General features: G+C 37.3%; 1 protein-coding gene across 1 annotated transcript in view; it reads right to left on the bottom strand.

Moving 5' to 3' along the window:
- The window catches only part of LOC129270960 (telomerase protein component 1-like), a 41,421-nt gene that overhangs the window by 7,878 nt on the left and 13,036 nt on the right, over positions 1-20,507 (bottom strand). The window contains exons 6-23 of the mRNA XM_054908301.2: positions 19,985-20,115; positions 19,028-19,123; positions 17,256-17,348; positions 16,089-16,282; positions 15,539-15,650; positions 14,993-15,100; positions 14,075-14,248; positions 9,809-9,996; positions 8,874-9,049; positions 8,185-8,350; positions 7,010-7,115; positions 6,010-6,138; positions 4,419-4,543; positions 3,880-4,012; positions 2,781-2,897; positions 1,862-2,005; positions 871-951; positions 185-343 (exon numbers count right to left, since the gene is read on the bottom strand). Of these exons, the coding sequence (XP_054764276.2) occupies positions 185-343; positions 871-951; positions 1,862-2,005; positions 2,781-2,897; positions 3,880-4,012; positions 4,419-4,543; positions 6,010-6,138; positions 7,010-7,115; positions 8,185-8,350; positions 8,874-9,049; positions 9,809-9,996; positions 14,075-14,248; positions 14,993-15,100; positions 15,539-15,650; positions 16,089-16,282; positions 17,256-17,348; positions 19,028-19,123; positions 19,985-20,115 (2,432 nt within the window). The remainder of the gene's footprint in view (positions 1-184; positions 344-870; positions 952-1,861; positions 2,006-2,780; positions 2,898-3,879; positions 4,013-4,418; positions 4,544-6,009; positions 6,139-7,009; positions 7,116-8,184; positions 8,351-8,873; positions 9,050-9,808; positions 9,997-14,074; positions 14,249-14,992; positions 15,101-15,538; positions 15,651-16,088; positions 16,283-17,255; positions 17,349-19,027; positions 19,124-19,984; positions 20,116-20,507) is intronic.

Genomic DNA, 20,507 nt, shown 5'->3' with positions numbered 1-20,507 from the left:
ACTTTATAAAAATTTTGATACTATTGGCTTCCCATAATTTTAGCACACAGTTAGACCATGGTCTAAGTTAAACCCGAGTTCAGAATACGGGCCATAAAGTATAATCTGTACTTTGAGATAGTCCATGGTCTGAGTTAAACTCAATTTTGGAATACAGGCCATGGAGTTTACAGATCTGACCTACCTCTTCACAGACATCTTGCCACTTGATAAACCAGTGATAGGCCTCCCGATAGCTCCGTCTATCTTCATACATGATGCCAATATTGAGATAGAGTCGACTGGTTAGAACGCAGAATTCACCATAAGCCTGAAGACAAAGGTCTAAAGCCTCCATGTACAGCTGAAACGGACAAGAAAAAGTGATATCATTCTTCACATCAATAGTGGCTTCTAATTGCAATTTCTTTTCCTTCAAACTTGACTGCCCCAAAGATGATTTAACGAGAATTAATTAATGTCCCAAATAGCAAATTGAGCTAGCCTTGGAAACAGGAAATTGTGTTGTTGAATAAATGGGTTCATCTAGAATAATATGCTTGCAATGTTCACCCCACAAATTGACACTGCTGATGTAGAATGTGTAATATCTTATGGAGAAAATTATTCTACTTCTACTGACAATATCATTTGAATAACAATAGAATAAGTAAACAAAAGAGAGTGTGTCATATTGACATATGAAATTTCCTCATGGTGCAGTAACGAGAGGAGAGAAGATGATAAAATTAAGAGCAAAAGGATTTAAAGTTATTGAAATACACACAGAATCTTGAGGTCTTTGAAATATCTACAAACGATTGTCAAACATGGATGTCTCTAGAGCAAACGGGGCCATTATTTCACATCCTATCTGAGGAGTCTACTCACATCAACTTGCTCTTGACACCCTCTCTCTTCGAGGACACCTTTGGTCATTGTCGCATCCGCAAGATGACCATCAGAACCAAGCTGTGGAAAAAAGGGGAAAGGGTCAAGTTAAATGTAAGTTTTTAATAGATTAGGCTATTCTCAAGGGGGGGGGGGGGTGCAGTATGCACCTCAGTAGCTTAATGAGCCCCCCCCCCCCAAAAAAAAAAGGGAAAAAATAAATAAAAATGAAGGTGCACAACATGGCAGATAGGGAAAAACTTTGAATAATTAGTCGTGAGTGAACAACAATTTTGACCTTATAAAAATGAAAATCTAATCTGTGAGAGATTTTGACTTAACATTCTGTCATTTCTTCGCAGGGAAAATTGTGTGGATACAAGACCCCCCTTCTAAACATTGGTAATGCACCTGTAATTCAGTTTCATGTATAAGTGAATCATGCAGAGAATCATGGTTTGAGAAGCGCTCTTGGTCACGTCAATTGGATGGTAATGGTAAAGGGAAAGTGAACTGACCAATACATTGCATGGTCTCTTATTGACTGTATATTATTAATAGCTAATCTAAATACCTACTGGTATAGCTAAAAAGCAATGTGTCAGCATGACAAGATAACTGTATCATTCGATTTGATAACGTATCTCGCCATGTTGACATACATGTATAACTTTTTTAAGTCGACTCGGCAAGATAAATATCTCGCCATGTCAACATGCAAGATTTTATTTGTCAACTTGGGCAGATAACATATCTTACCGTGTCGACTTGGCAAGATAACGAATCTCGTCATGACATAATTATGCTATTAATCAACATTGCAAGATAAAATAACTTGCCAAGTCGACACAATAAGGCAATTAAGTCGACGTAAGAAAAAATCTCTCGCCATGTAGTCAAGTCGACAACACTTTAAAGGCTCAGAAGCTGCGAGTTCTTATTGGATATTTTTCAGGGGTAGGGTTAGAATGAAACTTCTTGGTATCCTCACCTCTTTGAAGATATCTACTGCCTTCACGACAGTGACCTTTGCCTCTGCAATGGCTTCAACCGGGCTCAGGGCATTGTCCCCACCACACTCCATCCAAGCTTGAAGGTTGAAAGCAAGCTGAATCAAGGTACGACCATGCTTGTACTACACACCAAGAAAATACACATGGGAGTCAGTAAATACATGTAAACACTCTAACAAACATGCTACACAACATCTTGGAAAAATAAATTCTTCTAGCAATACAGCTCATCTGAAGTCACATTTCATCCAAGAACAGTTGTATATTTCAAGCTATATAACTGTAGGCCAGCATTCCTTGGAATCTGTACGATACATGACTCGACTTCACATTAAGGAGGTCAACTTGTCTTGATCCTTTTAAGAGACTATTTGATTCTTCCATGTTCCCCGGTAATGACATAGATTAAATTAATAAATTTTGGGTGCTATGAACTTGATTCTAACGCTTATATTACTGACATTAATTAGAATCCTCATCCTTCTCCAACTTCCTCTCCTTCTTGTCCATCGTCTCCTCCCTTGTTCAGCTACCTCTCACGTTCCTCCTAACCTTTCTCATTATTCTCCTCTCCCCTCTCCTTCCTCTTCCCTTTTCCCCTCTTCCACTACTCTTTTCCTTATTCCTTGTCCCTGCCACCCCCTCATCTCCCCTCTCCCATGCCCTCCCATTCTCCTCCCATCAACCTCTCTCCTCCCTTGTTCAGCTACCTCTCACATTCCTCTCCCACTACTTTTTTCCTTATTCCTCCTCCTCTGCCCTCTCCCATGCCATTCCCCTTTTCCTTTTTCTCTCCTCTTCTCCTGAATTCTCTTCAACTTATTTCTCTTTTTCTTGTTTACTTCCTTAGCATGTCAAACGGTTCAAAGACAAATACTTGGTAAAATATCAACAAACCTTGTGGACCTCTCCTTCTAACGTCTCTCTGATGGCGATTGACTTGCGAGCAAAGTTAATAGCGGGTCTGAGTTCCTTTAGCTGGGCAGGATCAACATACTCATATAACTTCAGTTTCTGTTAATAGACAAAGTATTATATATAAAAAGCTTTCAATCAACCATATATATCTTCCTCCTCAAAACAAAAATGTATGCATTAAAAATATTTAATTCAATTAAGGTATCAGTCTGCATCTATTTTTTGGGAACACCTATGTAAAACATGTTTACAAAGACCACCTCCAAAATCGTTGTGTCTGTACAAGAACGCTCTTAACAACACACTTTTGCACATCACATGGGCGCACAAACGCCCTTAGCATCACCCATAAGTGCATCGCTTAAGGGCGTTTCTGCACCAATGCAGAGCACCAAAATGTTTATCTAAGGGTGTTTGGAAACGACGCAACAAAATGATGAGGAAATGTTTTAATGGGATATCTTATCCAAGGGAACCCAAACCTGCGGTCTTTACAGACAGGTGTCGTTTCTACACAGGTGGTTGCTAAGAACAGCTTTAACTGCGATAACATCTATGCTACTTCAGCAGAGCTGCTAACCTTTAATTGTATATAAAAAAAATCCTATTCTTTATTTCTTTTTATCCTATCTTCAAGCCTAAAATCCTATTTTTCTCTAAAATTTTGAAAAACACACCAAAAGTCATCTTTAGAAGTTTCAAAAATTTCATTTCTAGGGGAAAATCCTATTCAGTGTCACTTTCCCCTTAAAATCTTACTAAATGGCATAAAATCCTACTCATTGGCAGCTTTGATTTGAAATTTTCACTGTGTACAGTTTTGAGAGGAATTAAATAGCTAGAGCAATATACCATAGCTTCAAATTGAATAATGTTCTGAGAATTGAACCCACGTCCCTCAGATTAAAGACGATGGTCTTAACCACTAGACCACTACGCCCCCATATGGTCAATACAGGCATCAACCCTATCTTCGGCCTAATCCTCATTCCAGACATTTTGCAAGATCATATCAAAGTATTTTCTTATCTATGGTAAATTGTTTGGTTTTATGTAATAGATTCAAACCAGACCTTACCTCATCATAGACTGTGCATGCTAGATGGTAAAGCTCCACCATGCGCTCAGGTCTTGCTCCTAGCTCTGATAGTTCTATCTCCATTGCCTTCTCAAGCAGTGCTAAGGCTTCCATGTGCTTACCGGACTGGTTGCTAAGGGATCAATCAAAATCAGCATTGTTAATCCAACCTGATCATTGAGTTTATCCTTGTCTTGAGATATTGCAGGATCATATCAAAATATTTTTTTTTATCTCTGGAAAATTGTTTGGTTTTATAAAAACCTTTTCATTTTACTCTTTCTTTTTAATACATTTAACCCAGACATTTTGTATTGCAACCAATTTCCAATATATATGCCAATACTTTTATTTCTTGTACAATGGGATTTGAAAAAAAAAACTCTTTACTCATTTCATATGCTTTGTCATCAATTCCAACACACTATGTACTCTTGAAATGGTGCCATTTGATTGGCCTAGAGCAATTAAGTCATCAAATTCTATGTCATGAAAACGGGGCCCTGGAAGGACAGTTTCATGTACTAGCAGTGACTTACATGACTCTGGAAACCTGCTCATATCTCCTGGCGATGTCTTCCCTTGAATCGTGCTCATCAGCAAACTTCTGCATCGATTCTTTGTACTTCTCAAGCATTTTACCCTGCCATTCCGCACCAAAGCCCTAAAACATACACAACAAAAAATACATTCATTTCATGATAATAATAAACTGGAGCTAATATAGTGCACAGTCAGTTAAAACTGCTTTATGCACTTTATACGGCTCAATAAATTTACGCTTCAACTATAAACAGATATGTTTTTAGATGTCTTTTAAAAGATTCTACCGACGTACTAGACTAGCTGGCAAACTGTTCCACAATTTGGGACCACAAAAATGAAAACTAGCTTCCTGCCTTTTGAAACAACTCTTGGAATGTGTAAAATTGAATCCCAAATCCATTCTAGCATTAATACCTGAGATTTTAAGGGAGTGACTGGAGTTTCCAAGCCAAATTTGTTCGCAATCTTACCTTATAATCAATACGGTAGTTTCTCACCTTTAAAAAAAAAAATTATTATCTTAAGTTTATCTCTGATTATTCATATGACATTTTATGATGGATTTTAATGTTATGTCTCTTGATCCACAGCATTTATATTGTGCCACATTTCTGTTAAAAACAGTCACGTTATCATGACCGTGACTGTATCTTTCTAGAAATGTATATTATGTACAATTCAGCCACTGGTTACGAGATACAATTCGAAATAAATCATGAATAATGACAAAAAAATAATAGCAAACATGAAACATTGAGGGGGGGGGGGCAATCATTTTAGAGTTAACCCTAATTCTCCCGGGGGGGGGGGGTCCATAATGGCCCCCCCTCGACAATTTTCGCGATATATCTGCTGCGCGAAATTTTTTGACCTCGCCGCTCACTGACTTTTTACTTTCAAGTCTCGCGCAAATTTTGAGACCAAATTTGTGACGCCCGGGTACGCGGTTACGACATTACGCAACATTATGTAAGTGCATGTCAGACCCAAAATTGCTCATAAACGTGATTTCATGTACAAATCCAATGCAAATTGTGTATTTAGCCAAAATTCATAAATGTATCATTATTTCTACTTTTACTGATTAAACTGAATTAATTTTGCCTTGTTTATGATCAGAATTAAGTCTGGAACGATTTCCATTGAAAAAACAATAAAAAACAAAAAGTAAAAAAACAACGAAATACATAAGAAATTCATAAAACAATAAAATACATAAGAAATTTATTTCTAAACCGAAGTTTTTTTGAATTGCGATTGTTAAGAATGCTACAAAGAATATTTTTACCAAAAATTAGCATTCTAGGAGCTTTATTTAGTGAATTAGAGCAAAAGGTATGATTTATGCATAAATTAGCATAATTAATTCATATAAAATAAAATCTCATTATTTTGGAAAATTTTACCATACAGCCTTGTAGATTACATCGCCCACTACCAGCGTGCAAATTTTTGCGTCGCTCGCGCGATCAGCTGCCGAGATCTTAGGGGGGGGGGGCCATAATGGCCCCCCCCCCCCGGGAATGACAAGAATCAAAATACCCCGAGAGATTTAGGGTTAAAAGGGGTTTAGGATAAACTTGCCTCTCTCCAGTACTTGAGGAGTACTGTGCTGTAGTCTTCGTTGTAGAGATTGTCAAAGACCTCCCAGTCGGTCAAGAACTTCTGCAGCCTGTTCTTGTCCTGGATGGCCAGCAGATGAATGGGAAGTTCCTACATTACAACAGAAAATCAGAGCATAGAAAATACTAGACTAGACAACTGGTCAAGAATCAGTTCAACATGGATTAGTGCCCACGAGGAGTATTCCTACTTTAACAAAAGATAAATATTGGGGCATTGCAAGAAACTTGCTATCGATTGCAAGTCTATTTTCGGTCCCCACATCATTCAAAAGTCTTGGAATTAATTGTAAATTTGTAATTGATTGCTGGTCTGCTTCTTGCAAGGATTGTAATCTGCTTTGCTACAGATAAAGTTCATCTATTACTTGTAAACTTGCAACAGAATATTTGAAACTGATGGCAAATATTTTCTTGCATCAGCCCCATAGACTACAGTGTCAACAATCAACAAACATTAAGAAATTTTGTGGAGTCTACTCAAGTTGAACAGGTTATAACATTTAAATTTCAATCGGCCAAAGTTTGGGATACATACATGAACAGCTTTTACGGCATGGAACTCTGCCAGTTAGGTCTGTTTGTAAAGTTTATAAAGGTGAAAAAGGTATGAAGAGAAAATGGAACAGAGCATATGTAACTTTTAAACAAATGAGTTACATAGGGAGCACTACTTGAAATAGCCTGTGATTTTCTTTGACTATAAATGTTATAAGCTACTGAAAATCCTCGTAACTGATTGGCTAAGAGTAATAAGTCAGTAAAAATCACTGCCCAGGGGGCCGTTTCATAAAGCTGTTCGTAAGTTAATAGTGACTTTGAGAACTACTGGTGATCCTTTCTTGTGGTAAATGACATTCACCATTAAATGTCAATTGGTGATTATTTAGCGGGTAAGAAAGGGTCACCAGTCGTTTTTAAAGTCGCTCTAACTTACGTGTAAGGTGTTCATGAAAGCTTACCTCGACCTTCCTTTCAACCGATTTAACATCAGTGAAGAAGTCTGCAAGTCTTTTGTGCCACCATGTCCTGTCGTATACTCGTGCAGCGGTTGTGTTGTCAAAGTACCTTTAGAAGGCGAACATAAAAGAACCAACATTATAGAAAGTTAACAACGATAATAGTTCTAACATTTTATGCTTTTTATTTGTTTAATGCATCACTGATACTGGGAATTAATCTATAAAAGATGTGACTTCACATTCTCTAGTACTCCTTAAAAAGTGACAGAGAAAACTAACTAGGTTCATATACTATCTAAGTTATGTCATTTCAAAAACTTAACCTTAGGTTAAGATTTGATGTTGACGCCGCCGCCAGAAATAACTAGGATTTTTTAATTCAATCATTCGAATGTGTTTTATGTAACTTTCATATGTGAAGGGTTAACAATGACTAGAGGCTTCATCGCACTGACAATGCTCCAGAGTGTACCGCCTCCCCCACGGTGGATATTTTTAAGTTATATTCTACTTTATTGACACTTTCATGCCAACATGCACTGAATCATGGAAACTGGATAAATTTTGGGATCCAGACTCAGTATAAGTTAATCAGAGACTGCATTTGAATATTGAACTATTGGATGCTTTTCGCCCCAGTGGCTGCTCACATAATTCATAGCCCTCAATTATTCACCCATTCAACTGATTCCAAATCATCATAAAACCACAAGTAATAATTCTCACACACATAAAAATATAAAAAGAACATAAAAATGTTGAGGAGCCTGCAAGAAATTTACAATTGATCGAGTCATTCATCAGGTATACCATAAACAAATAGAAAAAATAATTCACACATTTTTTACATCAAAACTTCACTGCAAGCAAGTGATTGAATACTACATTTTGTCTTTTGAGTACTACTCTCTAAGCAGACATGTATGTATGTATTTTCTATGCTCTGTTTTCTATGTTAACATATTATATGTTCAGGGTCGGCATTTATAAGACTTCGCAGATCCTAACTCTCATAAAATGTCTCAATCAGAAATGTTGCGTCTACATTTTCTTTGTATTTTTTTTTATCTATGTGATTTTCGTTGACTGTATTCTTTATGATGAATGAAATGAAATTGAATTGAATTGACTAGTTTTTGTTATTAGTTTACGGATATGAAGTGGACACCACATACTTCTTTCTGACTGCCTTGCTGAGCGCTCTGTGGTAGAAGTCCAGCCTGCCTTCTCCGCTATCACCGAACGGCCTGATGAACGGTTTCAGAGCTCTGTATACCACGGCCCACTTGGCTGCAGGGAGCGGAGAAGCATCTTTGTTGGCCTTCTCTTTCTCTCCACGATCTGCCCCCCAAAACAAATAGATATTGGTTATAAGCTTAAAATATGTTAGAGTCATAACCATGAATTCACAGTGGACGGATGCTCAATGGATAGAGCGTATGAAACATGTATGCAATGAGTACACAATGGATTCAAAATTTTTTTCAATGGATCGATTTTTTTTTTTTACGTTTTACATCCTGGTGCAGCTCAAAACTTTTTGAAAGGATGAAATCACAGTGGACGGATGCTCAATGGATAGAGCGTATGAAACACGTATGCAATGAGTACACCATGGATGGATAGCGTTTTCCAACAGATGGCAACATTTCTTTCATCCTCTTTGTATCTGTAAGTGCAGTGGGACCAGGCCTTAAACTAGAAACATCCAACGAGGCATCCTGCCAATGATTTAAACCGAAAATACGGGTACTTAATTTCAGCCAATCAGATCCAAGGATTTCAGTAGTTTATAACAGCTGTGTGAGAAAATAAAAGACAAATCACTTCAGGAAAGACCCTTTGGCCTGTTCGGAAGACTCACCTTTGTTATTGTCTTCATCCTTATCTGCAGGCATGAGATTGTCTTCATCTCCGAGGATTAGAAGGAGCTCCGTCTCCAGGAGACCCGTAGCGGAGCATTCCAGGAGGCAGAGGGTAGCGACCAGGAGCATGCCTCCATTCTCCTCCTCAAAGCGAGTAAACACCTGCTCTAGTAACCTGTAGAGGGGCGTGGAAGTCGGCATTGACCCGTTAGAGACATTGATCTTCATAGCTCATATGGTGGGAAAACATGTCCCTAAATTTATGCCCTGGAACTTGTTTCCTAGAGAGTTACAACTATTGTAAATTTGCTATTATGACTACTACCATGGTAACACAGCTTTGTTGCCAATCATAATCAAGGCTCCCACTGTAGTTTCCATAATCGCAATAGTTGTAGCTCTTTATGAAACAGGGCCCCCGGAATCAATAAGCTTGAAGGTAACTTTCCTTCTGAACCCCCCCCCTGGGCAAATTGACAATTTCTACCTAATATTACATTACTTCTTCAAGGAAATCTGTCAATCACAAATAATAGCAGGATTTTTGAAGCCCTTTTTGCCTGAGGATACAGAATGCTGCTATTATTACCCCGGCTATGGCTGTCCTGCCTACAGGCGCTCTGGCATTCAAGGAATTTCTTCCTTCTTTCTTCACCTGGGTTGAGTGCAGCATAATGTGGGTTAATTTCTTGCTGAAAGGTTAACATGCCATGGCTGGGAATCAAACCCACGTCCCTCAGACTGAAAGACAAGAGTCATTACCACTAGACCACGATGTCCCACAGTAGGAAATCATCAACAGTGACAATTATCTCAATCATTACCCAAAGGAAGATGCCCCCCAAGGAAATACCCCTGAAGAAAATTCCTCTAGATAATTTTTTTTTCATGATCAACTTATCACTCTCATGACTTAATCGGCCATTCTACTTACTCTAACAGGCCATCTGCCAAACTGTTGATCTTGTCCGTCACCTTGGCAAACAGACCAAACACCCTGAGCTCTTCACAGGCTACTGACAGCCACAAGGGATTCTGGGAAGATTCCTTAGACAGAAGGCTAGCCATCTGATCCTCTCCTAGCTTCTTGTTGTATTTACCCAACATGTCTGTGACAATTTGCTACCAGAAATAGAATGAAAAATAAATATTAGATGTCATCTTTAGGGGGTTTAAGAACAAAGATAAGACTGGAAAGACACTGGGTGGTATTCTGATAATTAAACCTAGGTTCAACCCTCGTCTAAACTAGAATTTTAAACCATACTTCTATGGAATGCGGTGCTTCATAATATTTCTTCCACATTCGTGGCAATTATAATGTATCGACTGATTCATTAAAATTCACAATATTTTTGTATTCTCCTATTCTCCCCATTTCACAACTCAATTAATTTTTTGACAACTATTTACGGCAGAATAAAAATCTTTTTCAATTGGTAAATTAGCTGCCGAAAGGCACTCCATAAAAATGTGGTCTGAGTTGACCCAGATTTGACTAAACAATGGTTATCAGAATAAAATCCACTGGCCCGTATTCTGAAGTCAGGTTTAACTTAGACCACGGTCTAACTCTGTGCTATAATTATGACGAGCCAAATGTCAAAAATTCTGTTTATATTGTATATTTCCTATGTTTACTATTTTGTTTCCTTTTTTTTCATAATGAAGAAAAATACTTCAGTTATCATTCCCAGACAATTATGAATAATTTGGATGTCATATGAGTTAGTAATTTGACTGTGTACTGTTAGGGATTTGTGCTACAATTGGCTCTCCATAGTTAAACCGCAACTTTAAACCAGGGTTTAATTTAAACCCGAGTTCAGAATACGGGCCACTGCGTTTAACCTAGTAATTCACAAATGTAAGTTTAGTGCTTTAATACTAATAAAACATTTCCATGCAAGTGTACTCACAAACAGTGTTCTGAAATATGTGCACTTCTGACCTGTTTCTTATTTGTACAGATAACAATGACCAATTCATTCATAAATTTGTAAATAAAATGTATGATCTAGTACTTCTCAAAAGTAACAAGCAACAATATCTAGGTCACTTTGCCAATGAGTATTCTTTATAAAGCCAATTGAAAATACATTTAAGAAGGCTCCACCATCATCAACCTAATTTCATATATTTTGTGGCCCGCAAGGCAATTCTGGTGGTCCAAAACAATAGAATCACTAATTTAACAAAACTTTGCTAGCCAAACCAGGCCACCAAGTGTGGGCTTTTACAGAATTTGGTGGCCAGACTCTCATTTTTGGTTGCTGCGGGCCACCACTAATGATGAACCCTGCATTCACGATAAAATGAAGAATGCATATATAGATGGAAACCAGGTTGGTTTTCTTTAGGGATGACAACAAGAGGTGAAACAACATTTGCTCCTGGGACATTTGCTCCTGTCTTAATATCTCAGAGGGCATAGGGTTAGAGTGAGGATTGTAATAGAGTTTTTGGTTTACAATAATGTTAAAATAAGGATTAGGTTTTATTTAGTTTTGGAGGTTAGGTTTTATGTTAGGCTTAAAGGAGAATGAAACCTTTGGAACAAGATAGCTTGTGTGAAAACAGAAAATCAAAGAAACAGATGAACGAAAGTTTGAGAAAAATCGGACAAATAATGAGAAAGTTATGAGCATTTGAACATTGCAATCACTAATGCTATGGAGATCCTCAAATTGGTAATGCGACAAAGATGTGTGATGTCACTTGTGAAAAACTCTCCCCATTACTTTAGTATATATTTCACTTAAATCAGGGCTCGACACTAGCGGCGGTCCGACGGTCCCAGACCGGTAAAAATCGCTGTCGGGCCAGTATATTTTCAGAAATAGCAAGATTTAATGGTCCGACATGACCAGTAAAAAATATCATTGTCGGGCCAGTAATTATTCCAAAAATAGCAAGATTTATGGGTTCGACATGACCAGTAATAAAAACCATTGTTGGGCCAGTAACTTTTCCAGAAATGGTCAAATTCACTGGTCCAACATAAACATAAAAAATATTCCATGACTCAAATTGCAAACCACTTTCCTCCCATTAAATTCTGTCATTCACACACAGAATACACACAGAATGAATAGCATGTAATTTTTACTAGGGTAACATACATGTTCAGTGCAGTGTACATGAAGCCAGCCACACAGCCCACATGGTAAATTTTCTACTGGCTGCACGAACGAAACTTGGCTAACCTCTGGCAGAAATCTCACACAGAACTGTCAAAATTCACAGTTCACACTCATGAAAAGCTCTTATAATGTCCATATTTCCTAAAAATTTGGGTCATTTTTAAGCAGTAAAAGGAGAGAACTTTCACTTCTGTTTTAGTTCAAACAGATCGGGTTTCGAGTGATAGGCCTATCGTCTTAATACATGGTAGCCCCATATATGCATTTGTGTGTGTGTTGATACACTTGGTTTCTGACTTTCTTTCGTAGCTATATTTTAATTGAGCCAAAAAGAAACTGACAATTTATTTATGATGATAGTTTTAACTTTCTTCCTCTGTTTTCTTTCTATCTTTCTTTCCTCTTTCTTTTAAATCTTTCTTTGTTTCTTCCCTCTCTTCTTTCATTTTTTGTTACTGTCTTTCTTTTTTAATTTCCCTTTTTTGTTCTTTCATTCTTTCTATCCTTGAAAAAAATATTTATTTTTCTCTTTCTGTCTTTTTTTATTTCTCTCTTGAGTCCATCCATCCTGTTTATCTCTTCTTTCTTCCTTTCTATTCTTCTTTTTACCCTTTCTTTCCTTCTTTTTACCCTTTCTTTCCTTCATTTGTTACTTTTTTTGTTTCTTTCTTCCTTCCATCCATCATTTCTTCACCCTTGTTTTTTATTTCTTCCTTCTTTCAGCCCTTTCTCTTTCTTTCATTCATTCCTTCCTTTCTTCTTTCTTTCTTTTGTTATTTCTTTTTCCCTTCGTTCAATCTATCCTTTTACCATTTCTTTCTTTTTTTTACTGCTTGCTTCCTTTCTCTCCTTTCTTCTTTCATTCCTTCCTTTCTTTGTGTCTCAGTCTTTTTTTCTTCCATTTATCTATTCTGTTAGCTTTTCTTTCTTTTTTATATTGCTTGCTTGCTTCCTTCCCTTCCTTCTTTATTTCTTTCCTTCATTCTTTTTTCCTTCTATCATTTTACCTTTTCTTTATTTCTTCCTTAATTCCTTTCTTCCTTCTTTCAATCCTTCCTTCCTCCATCGCTTTCTTTCTTTTTTCCTTCTTTCCATCTCTCATTTTACCCTTTCTTTCTTTTTTAATGCTTCTTCTTTCTTTCCTTCACTACTTTCTGTCTTTTGTTCTTTCTTTCTTTATTGCTAGTTTCATTTCTTTCCTTTATTTCTTTTGTTCTTTCTTATTTTTGTTCTTCCTTTCCTTCCTTCCTTTCCTTCTTTAGTTCTTTCTTTTTTTCCTTCCTTCACATCTATCCTTTCTTTACCGTTTCTTTTTTCTTCCTTCCTTCCTTTCTTTCTTTTATTCTTTCTTTCTGTCTTGCTTTCTTTTTGTCTTTCATTCCTTCATTTTTTTTTTTTTTGGGGGGGGGGGGGGTAACAAGAAAGGACAGCAAAATAAACTTGCGCCTTTTTAAAATGTTTTCATTCTTTTTTTGGACCAGTAGATTTTAGGTTCGGACCAGTAAAAAATTGAAAAACTGGGTATCTACTGGTCCGACATGAATAGGTTGGACCAGTAGAAAAAAAGGTTTAGTGTGGAGCCCTGCTTAAATTGCCTCTTTTATCACATCTATCAGTAGATCATGTGTTCTTTCTATAGGAGGGCATGTAATACAGATTTTTATAGAATACATTATGGATAAAGAGTTTGTATCACCATAAGAGAAAGCAAAAAGAGACATTTTGAGGGTATTTTATAGTCCATCAAAGGGAAAGTTGTTCACATGTGACATCACACATCCTTGTCGCATTGCCAATGGGAGGATCTCCATAGCATTAGTGATTGCAATATTCAAATGCTCATAATTTTCTTATTATTTGCCAGATTTTTCTCTAACTTTTTTTGTTCTTATTCTTTGATTTTTCTGTTTCGACACAAGCCTACTTGTTCCAAAGGTTTCATTCCCCTTTAACATGCAGATTTTCCATTGGAGCAATTGTCGCCAGAGCAAATGTCATGGAACCAAACAAGATGTGTGTGGGGAGAGGAGAGGTAAGTTCAAGGAGTCCGGTCTTACCTGTCTTGCTGACATGTCAAGGGGTGTGACAATGATCTCCTGTGGTTTGATGGCCCTCTCGTGGAGTTCCTTATGGGGTGGGGTATCGTCAATCATGGCTAAGATGACCCTAACCTGAGGGGCTAGCTTTCTGGGTAGCCAACTCAGGACAGATGTGGTCTTGTCATCATCAAACTATAAAAAAATGAAAGGAATATCACACATATGTCTAAGGTTAGAAATAGTTGTAACTATATATTGGCCCACTCCTAGAGCGCCTAGGGGGCGGTGTATCTCTAATCATGGCTAGGAGCTTTCTGGTTAGCCAACTCAGGACGAATCTGGTCTTGTCATCATAAAACTCGGATGGAATATCACATACATATATATGGTTAAATACATGTGTATGGTTAAAAAGTAGTTGCAAGTATACACATTTTTTTTTCTTGACAAAACTTGGGGGAATGAGAGGACATGGCATCTAAATGAATCAATGTTTTATCTGCATTAACCTTTTGACTACTGAATTCTTCAACCCCCATAGATTTGTACAGGGATTACCTAGTTCCAGTAGGCAAGAGATTAAGGAAACGAACTTTAAAGCTGTAATGATCACACAGTATAATAATAATACATTGTAATACCAACATGCTTATATAGTGCATATCACTGCCAAAGCGCCCCTATGCACTTAATTGGATATCATTACCCTGGCTTTTGTCCCGCAGCCTTTTACAGCACTGTGGCATTTCAAGGAATAAATTCCTGCCAGGTACCCATTTACCTCACCTGGGTCGAGTGCAGCACAATGTGGATAAATTTCTTGCCGAAGGAAATTACGCCATGGCTGGCGTATCATAAAAGACATCAAGACTTCTTATAAAGTAAGTGTCAGGCACTTTATTCAAATTGTAAATATTTTTTGTAGTGTGAATATACCTGATTAAGAGCGTCGATGATAACGATGAGTGGTTGCGTCTTGGGGTTTGACAGAACTCCACAGGCTAGCTGACAGCAGGCCTCTAGATTCTTGGGCATAGTGGCTTCCTGAAAACCCCAAATATTACAAATAGTAATAAAACAAATTAATATAGTGGTTTCTACAGAGAGTAAAAAGCACTAATATCAACTGGAAAAGGAGGAAGGGGTGTAAGGCAGAAAAAAGGAGTCCAAGAAAGGAGGACGGCCAAAAGATCAAGCAAAATAAAGTTTGTAAAAAAGAATTTAACAGAAAGATGGTTTAGTGTCAATGGCATAATTTTGTTTGCCACAGTTTTTAAATATTTATTTCCCAGAGGATTTTTTTCATGGCAAAAGTTTTTTTTTTTTTTTAGTTGCCATCACTTCTTCTTTGTAAAATTAATAATCATTCACTACTGTTAACATGCACAGTCACTCTGCGACATATGACACCAATGTACCAATTTACCTTTATGACAAACTGCCGTCAAGATTATTTCTACAAGGGACAAGAAAGATACTTACATTGAAAGCTTTGAGCTCCTTGAGAAGCCGTTTGAGGCACAGTTCCAGGGAAGTCGATCCTGGGATAGCTCCTACAAAATGGTAGAAGACATGCCAACCAGTTTCACCTCCACTAAGATAAGAAAAGAAAGTAGAGCAAGCCGCACTTTATAACTCATAACGGAGCTGCCGATGACTCACAAGGAATGATAACATTAATGAAATCTAAGTATATGCATGCTTACACGATAGTAGGCAATTCATTCCAACATGTACATTTGCCAATTGACTTCGTTATTATTCTGTTACTTTCATCAGGGACAACCTGTATAGTGCAAATTAAATTAATGACTTGACATATGCTCCAGTAAAAATTGCTACGGGCTTTGTTTCATCCAAGATTTAAGGGTTTGCAATAAGGTTTTACAGTAAGTTTAGGGTTAGGTTTATGGTAGGGTATAATGTGTAATCCAGGGTTGAAGTTAGTCATTAAATTAGTGGAAGGAATTTATAGTGGAGCAATGATCACTAGGAAAAAATGTCATGGAACCATTAACTTTAGCATACATACCCTGGGATGCGTTTGTTCAAGGCCATTGTCTGCGCTACATCCGCTGTCCGCGCCATGATGGAGGACTTGCCGCAGCCTGCCCCTCCGCTCATCACCAGAGCCCTGTTGTCTCCGCTACTCGTCACATACGTCTGGATCTGTTCAAGGATCTCGTTCCTACCCAGCACCGAGCCTCCGCGACTCTTCAGGAATGACTGAAAGGTTGCAGGGAAGATTGAGAATTGTGGTTATAGCTCTAGGGTTACGTCATTTGATCATTGTCCTTTAAAGGCATACGAACCAGCAGTCTTAATAGCCCCATCTCAAGTCCTCAACTTCTCAAATCTGGTTCTTTACCCATAATGCATCATTCTGAGCAGTGAAGACTTGTAATATAGGCCCGATTGAATGAGGACACACTGATTCATTACTCAATATGTTCATATCGCAATAACTGTATTACCGAATAGCAAAACATGAATCTTTCCTGTCAAAACCATTTTAGTTTTTCGACAGAAATAAAATTAAAGGCATATTCAACCTCGGTATTATGAATAATTATCTCAAAGGGTATATTTTACAAATAATAATTTACAACACACAATCAATGAGAGACAACACACAGTGTTTGTTAGTTTGCCCCCACTTTTAAATATATTTAGCAGATAAAAATAGGGTCCTGGGGATGCACATTTGGCAAACCAGTTATCTGGAGCTAAAGCATAAGATTTATCAATATTTTGTACATCCAGCCCCATTTGTTCTCCTTTCTTATCCCACTTGACGAACTGTCAAATTCATGATCATTGGTGATTATTTAAAAATTCTCATAAGAAATAGAGAGAACAGCAAGTTGGGCTTACAACTGTGTGGGATTGTCCATTTTGGAATCCAAACTAGGTTCCGTAACACAAATATAAAATGTTCGTGATTAAATTGCTAAATGAAACAACCTATCACGATCATTGTTGCATACACATTTTGCTCAGTAGATTGACGAGGAACCAATCGCAATTGCTCTTTCAAAATAGCGATTAATCGCTAAGCTTTGTGTTACGGGGCCCTAGTCACATTCCAATCTGGAATTGGCAGATATGCAATCCTTAAAGAAAATGTCAGCATATGAAATGGTAGACTAGAAGAACAGGAGTTATGGGTAATACACCAATATATCATTTCATCACTTACTTCATGAGCCTCTTTGACTGATTGGTAAGGGTCTAGATTGGTCTCCAGAAGTGGGTACTGCTCTTCAATTCTTTTAAGGAAAAAGTCATAAACCTGCAAGATGAAAAGAAAAATTATTGAAATTCTTTAATTAATCCATCAAGTTCAACAAAAAGTGAAGACATTTTTAGTTACAAGGTTAGAAGCAAGTTAATCATGTCACTTTCAATTATCAACCTAGTGTCAAAAGCTAACAAATCAGTTTATTGCAGTTGTCGCAGCGGCTGGTGGAGTTATACTCAACAAGCCTAATTGAAATTAAAAATGCAACTTCTGTCTAATAATGCATTTACATGACTTGAAACAAAATGCTGTTATGTCATGTGCAAGACAGAGTAGCTGTTTTGCGAAAGCGCATATTTACATTTTTGCCAAATAGGAGCATCAGGGTTGAATTGTGAATCTATTAAAACTGTCCGTTTCTAAAAGTGGAGAACAAGGAACTGTTTCATAAAGGCTTAAAACTATGGAAACTTTGCAATCTCTGGCCCGTATTCTGAAGTCGGGTTTAACTTAAACTCAGGTTTAAAGTTGTGGTTTAAGTATGGGAAGCCAAAAGTATCAAAATTATTTATTAAGTTGTATGTTTCTTATGTTTACTGTGCTCTTTCCTGATCAATCGATGGTGAAGACAATAATCTGTTTATACTTCCTAGACAATTATGAATGATTTGTGAGCCAAATGAGCTGAAGTATGATATCTCTACTGTTAGTGATGTATGTAACAATTGGCTCTCCATACTTAAACCACAACTTTAAACCTGAGTTTAAGTTAAACCTGACATCAGAATACGGGCCATTGTATTTACCATGGTAACCTTGATTGCGATTGGCTGCTGAGCACTGTTACCATGGTAGTTACAATAGCTGTGACCCTAACAAGCACCAGGTTTCAAACATACAATCTAGTAGTTCATAGACTGGGATGTTACCAAATACAGCCACATGTGACTACATTGCCTACGGTTGACGATTGTCTTCTATGCACTTTGCTGCACTCCATCCAGGCGGGGTGAATGGGTACCCACCAGGAGTAATTTGTTGGGTTTACCAAGGCTGACGCAACATATGCTCTTGCGACATCTGCTCCTGTCTTAATATCTCAGAGGGCATTGTGTTAGGGTTGTAATTGAGTTTTTGATTCAGAATAATGTGAAGATAATGATTAGGGTTTATGTAGTTTTGGAGGTTAGATTTTATGTTTAGCTAAACATGCAAATTTTCCATCGGAGCAATTGTCGCTAGAGCAAATATCATAGAACCTTACCAAGTGCTAGAAACACAAGGCGGTGCTTAACCTGGGGTAATATATAGTGCATTGTTGAATCAGTGCTTACACAGATGGAGCTAAATGAATACTATATATTATCATATCAACTACGCTTGATGACATCAGAATGAACTACATGCAAGTCGCATGTCAACGACCAAAAAAATCTTATGAAGTGATGATGCCATTATGTGATAAGTGTTTGACTTGTTTAATCAAATTTCTCCCTCTTTTTGATTGCCGGGGGTGGGATAGATGATATTGATTATATTGGATGGCTTTCTTTCATGGAATACCAGAAATATTCCACTCGTTAGGGCCAATATTCCACTCATCTTCGATTCGTGGAATATTTGCCCAAACTCTTTGGATATTTCTGGTATTCCATTCTGAGCCATCCAATATAATATAATTATGTTATGTAATAACAAAAGTGGTATTTGATTGTTCTTTTACTACTTACAAGCTTGGAAAAGTTCTCTTGGAGACCATTAAGTTCTACCTTTCCATCGTCATCAACCCCAGAATACTCCACATTGTACCAGTGCACACGTGATCCCTAAAACAAACGACAAAAAAAAAAAAAAATCAACTCCGAGTCATCAATTTAGCATTCAAAGTATTGTTTAACAAAGCATACTAAGTGAACATGACCCATGCAAAGTCGACCCATCATTGTGAAATTACAACCTATATGAACAAAATATTAAAGCCACATCTACAGCTGTGACAATGAGAGAGAAAGGCTTCAAAATCATGATTAGTTGTCAGCAAATACATAAAGATAGTATGACGAAATCTAGACTGAAACCAGAGTGTGCTGAAAACCGCCAGCTGAACGACAGACATGGCCATATGCAATGTTAGTGTTTGCAAAAAGGCCCATCAACTTTATATTAAATTCCAAGCTTACTTGGCTAATTGCTCAGCAAATACTCATTTTCGACCAATAATATTTGACTCAAATTTTTTTTTAAACATTTATGAATACCAACACTTGGGTGCTCTTTCATGGGTACTTTTGAACTTATTTTATGATTATTAGCCCCAAATGGAAGTTACATTTAATTTGATGTTGCCTCATTGTTTTCATCAATATGAAAATCAGAAAAAACAAACTCAGTTGTGCTCAAAAGTTAGTGATCCCTACCACAAGATGTACTCTTTCATGCTGAGTGTTGAATGTAGAAAACAACAGTACAATGATCAGCGAGCCCAAAGAAGCAATCTTTATTACATATAATATTTTATCATCTGACTCGACAATTAAATATCTAAAACAGGGCAGAACTTGAACAATTTAAATATGTTAATTTTCTGGTGGGGTTCACTAACTTTTGAGCAGTACTGTATGTCTGCTTTATAAGTAGATGTCAAAGTCTGCTCATCTCCTACTAGTGACAGGTACATGCATACTTACCAGCCTTTCCCTAAGCATTTGTTTCAGAACCTCCATCTTGTGAGGGGCGATAGGGTTAGGGTCAACAAACTCATCTTTGAATTCAGACGGTAGTGTCTGCAAGAAACTTTGGTCCCTAATCATGAAGAAAGCTGCAAGTCATAGAAAAGGAAATGGAAAGTGATTACGAAGATTGACTGTAGTCATCATGACAAACCTTCTCCCCCAACTACATTATCTTCATCAGCAGTAGACCACCATTGCAATCATTATCAGTAGAAGCAGGGACACCTGCAGAATAATCACCACCACCACCATCATAATCAGCATTGATAATTTTCATCATCATCATCATCATCACCACCACCATCATAAGTCATCATCATCATCATCATCATCATCATCATCATCATCATCATCATCATCATCATCATCATCATCATTGTCATCGTCATCATCATCATCATCATCATCATCATCATCATCATCATCATCATCATCATCATCATCAGCATCATAACCACCACCATAAGTCATCATCATC

This window comes from Lytechinus pictus, chromosome 11, assembly GCF_037042905.1.
Source record: "Lytechinus pictus isolate F3 Inbred chromosome 11, Lp3.0, whole genome shotgun sequence".
Lineage (NCBI taxonomy): Eukaryota > Metazoa > Echinodermata > Echinoidea > Temnopleuroida > Toxopneustidae > Lytechinus > Lytechinus pictus.
This window is presented reverse-complemented; position numbering and strand designations above follow the sequence as displayed.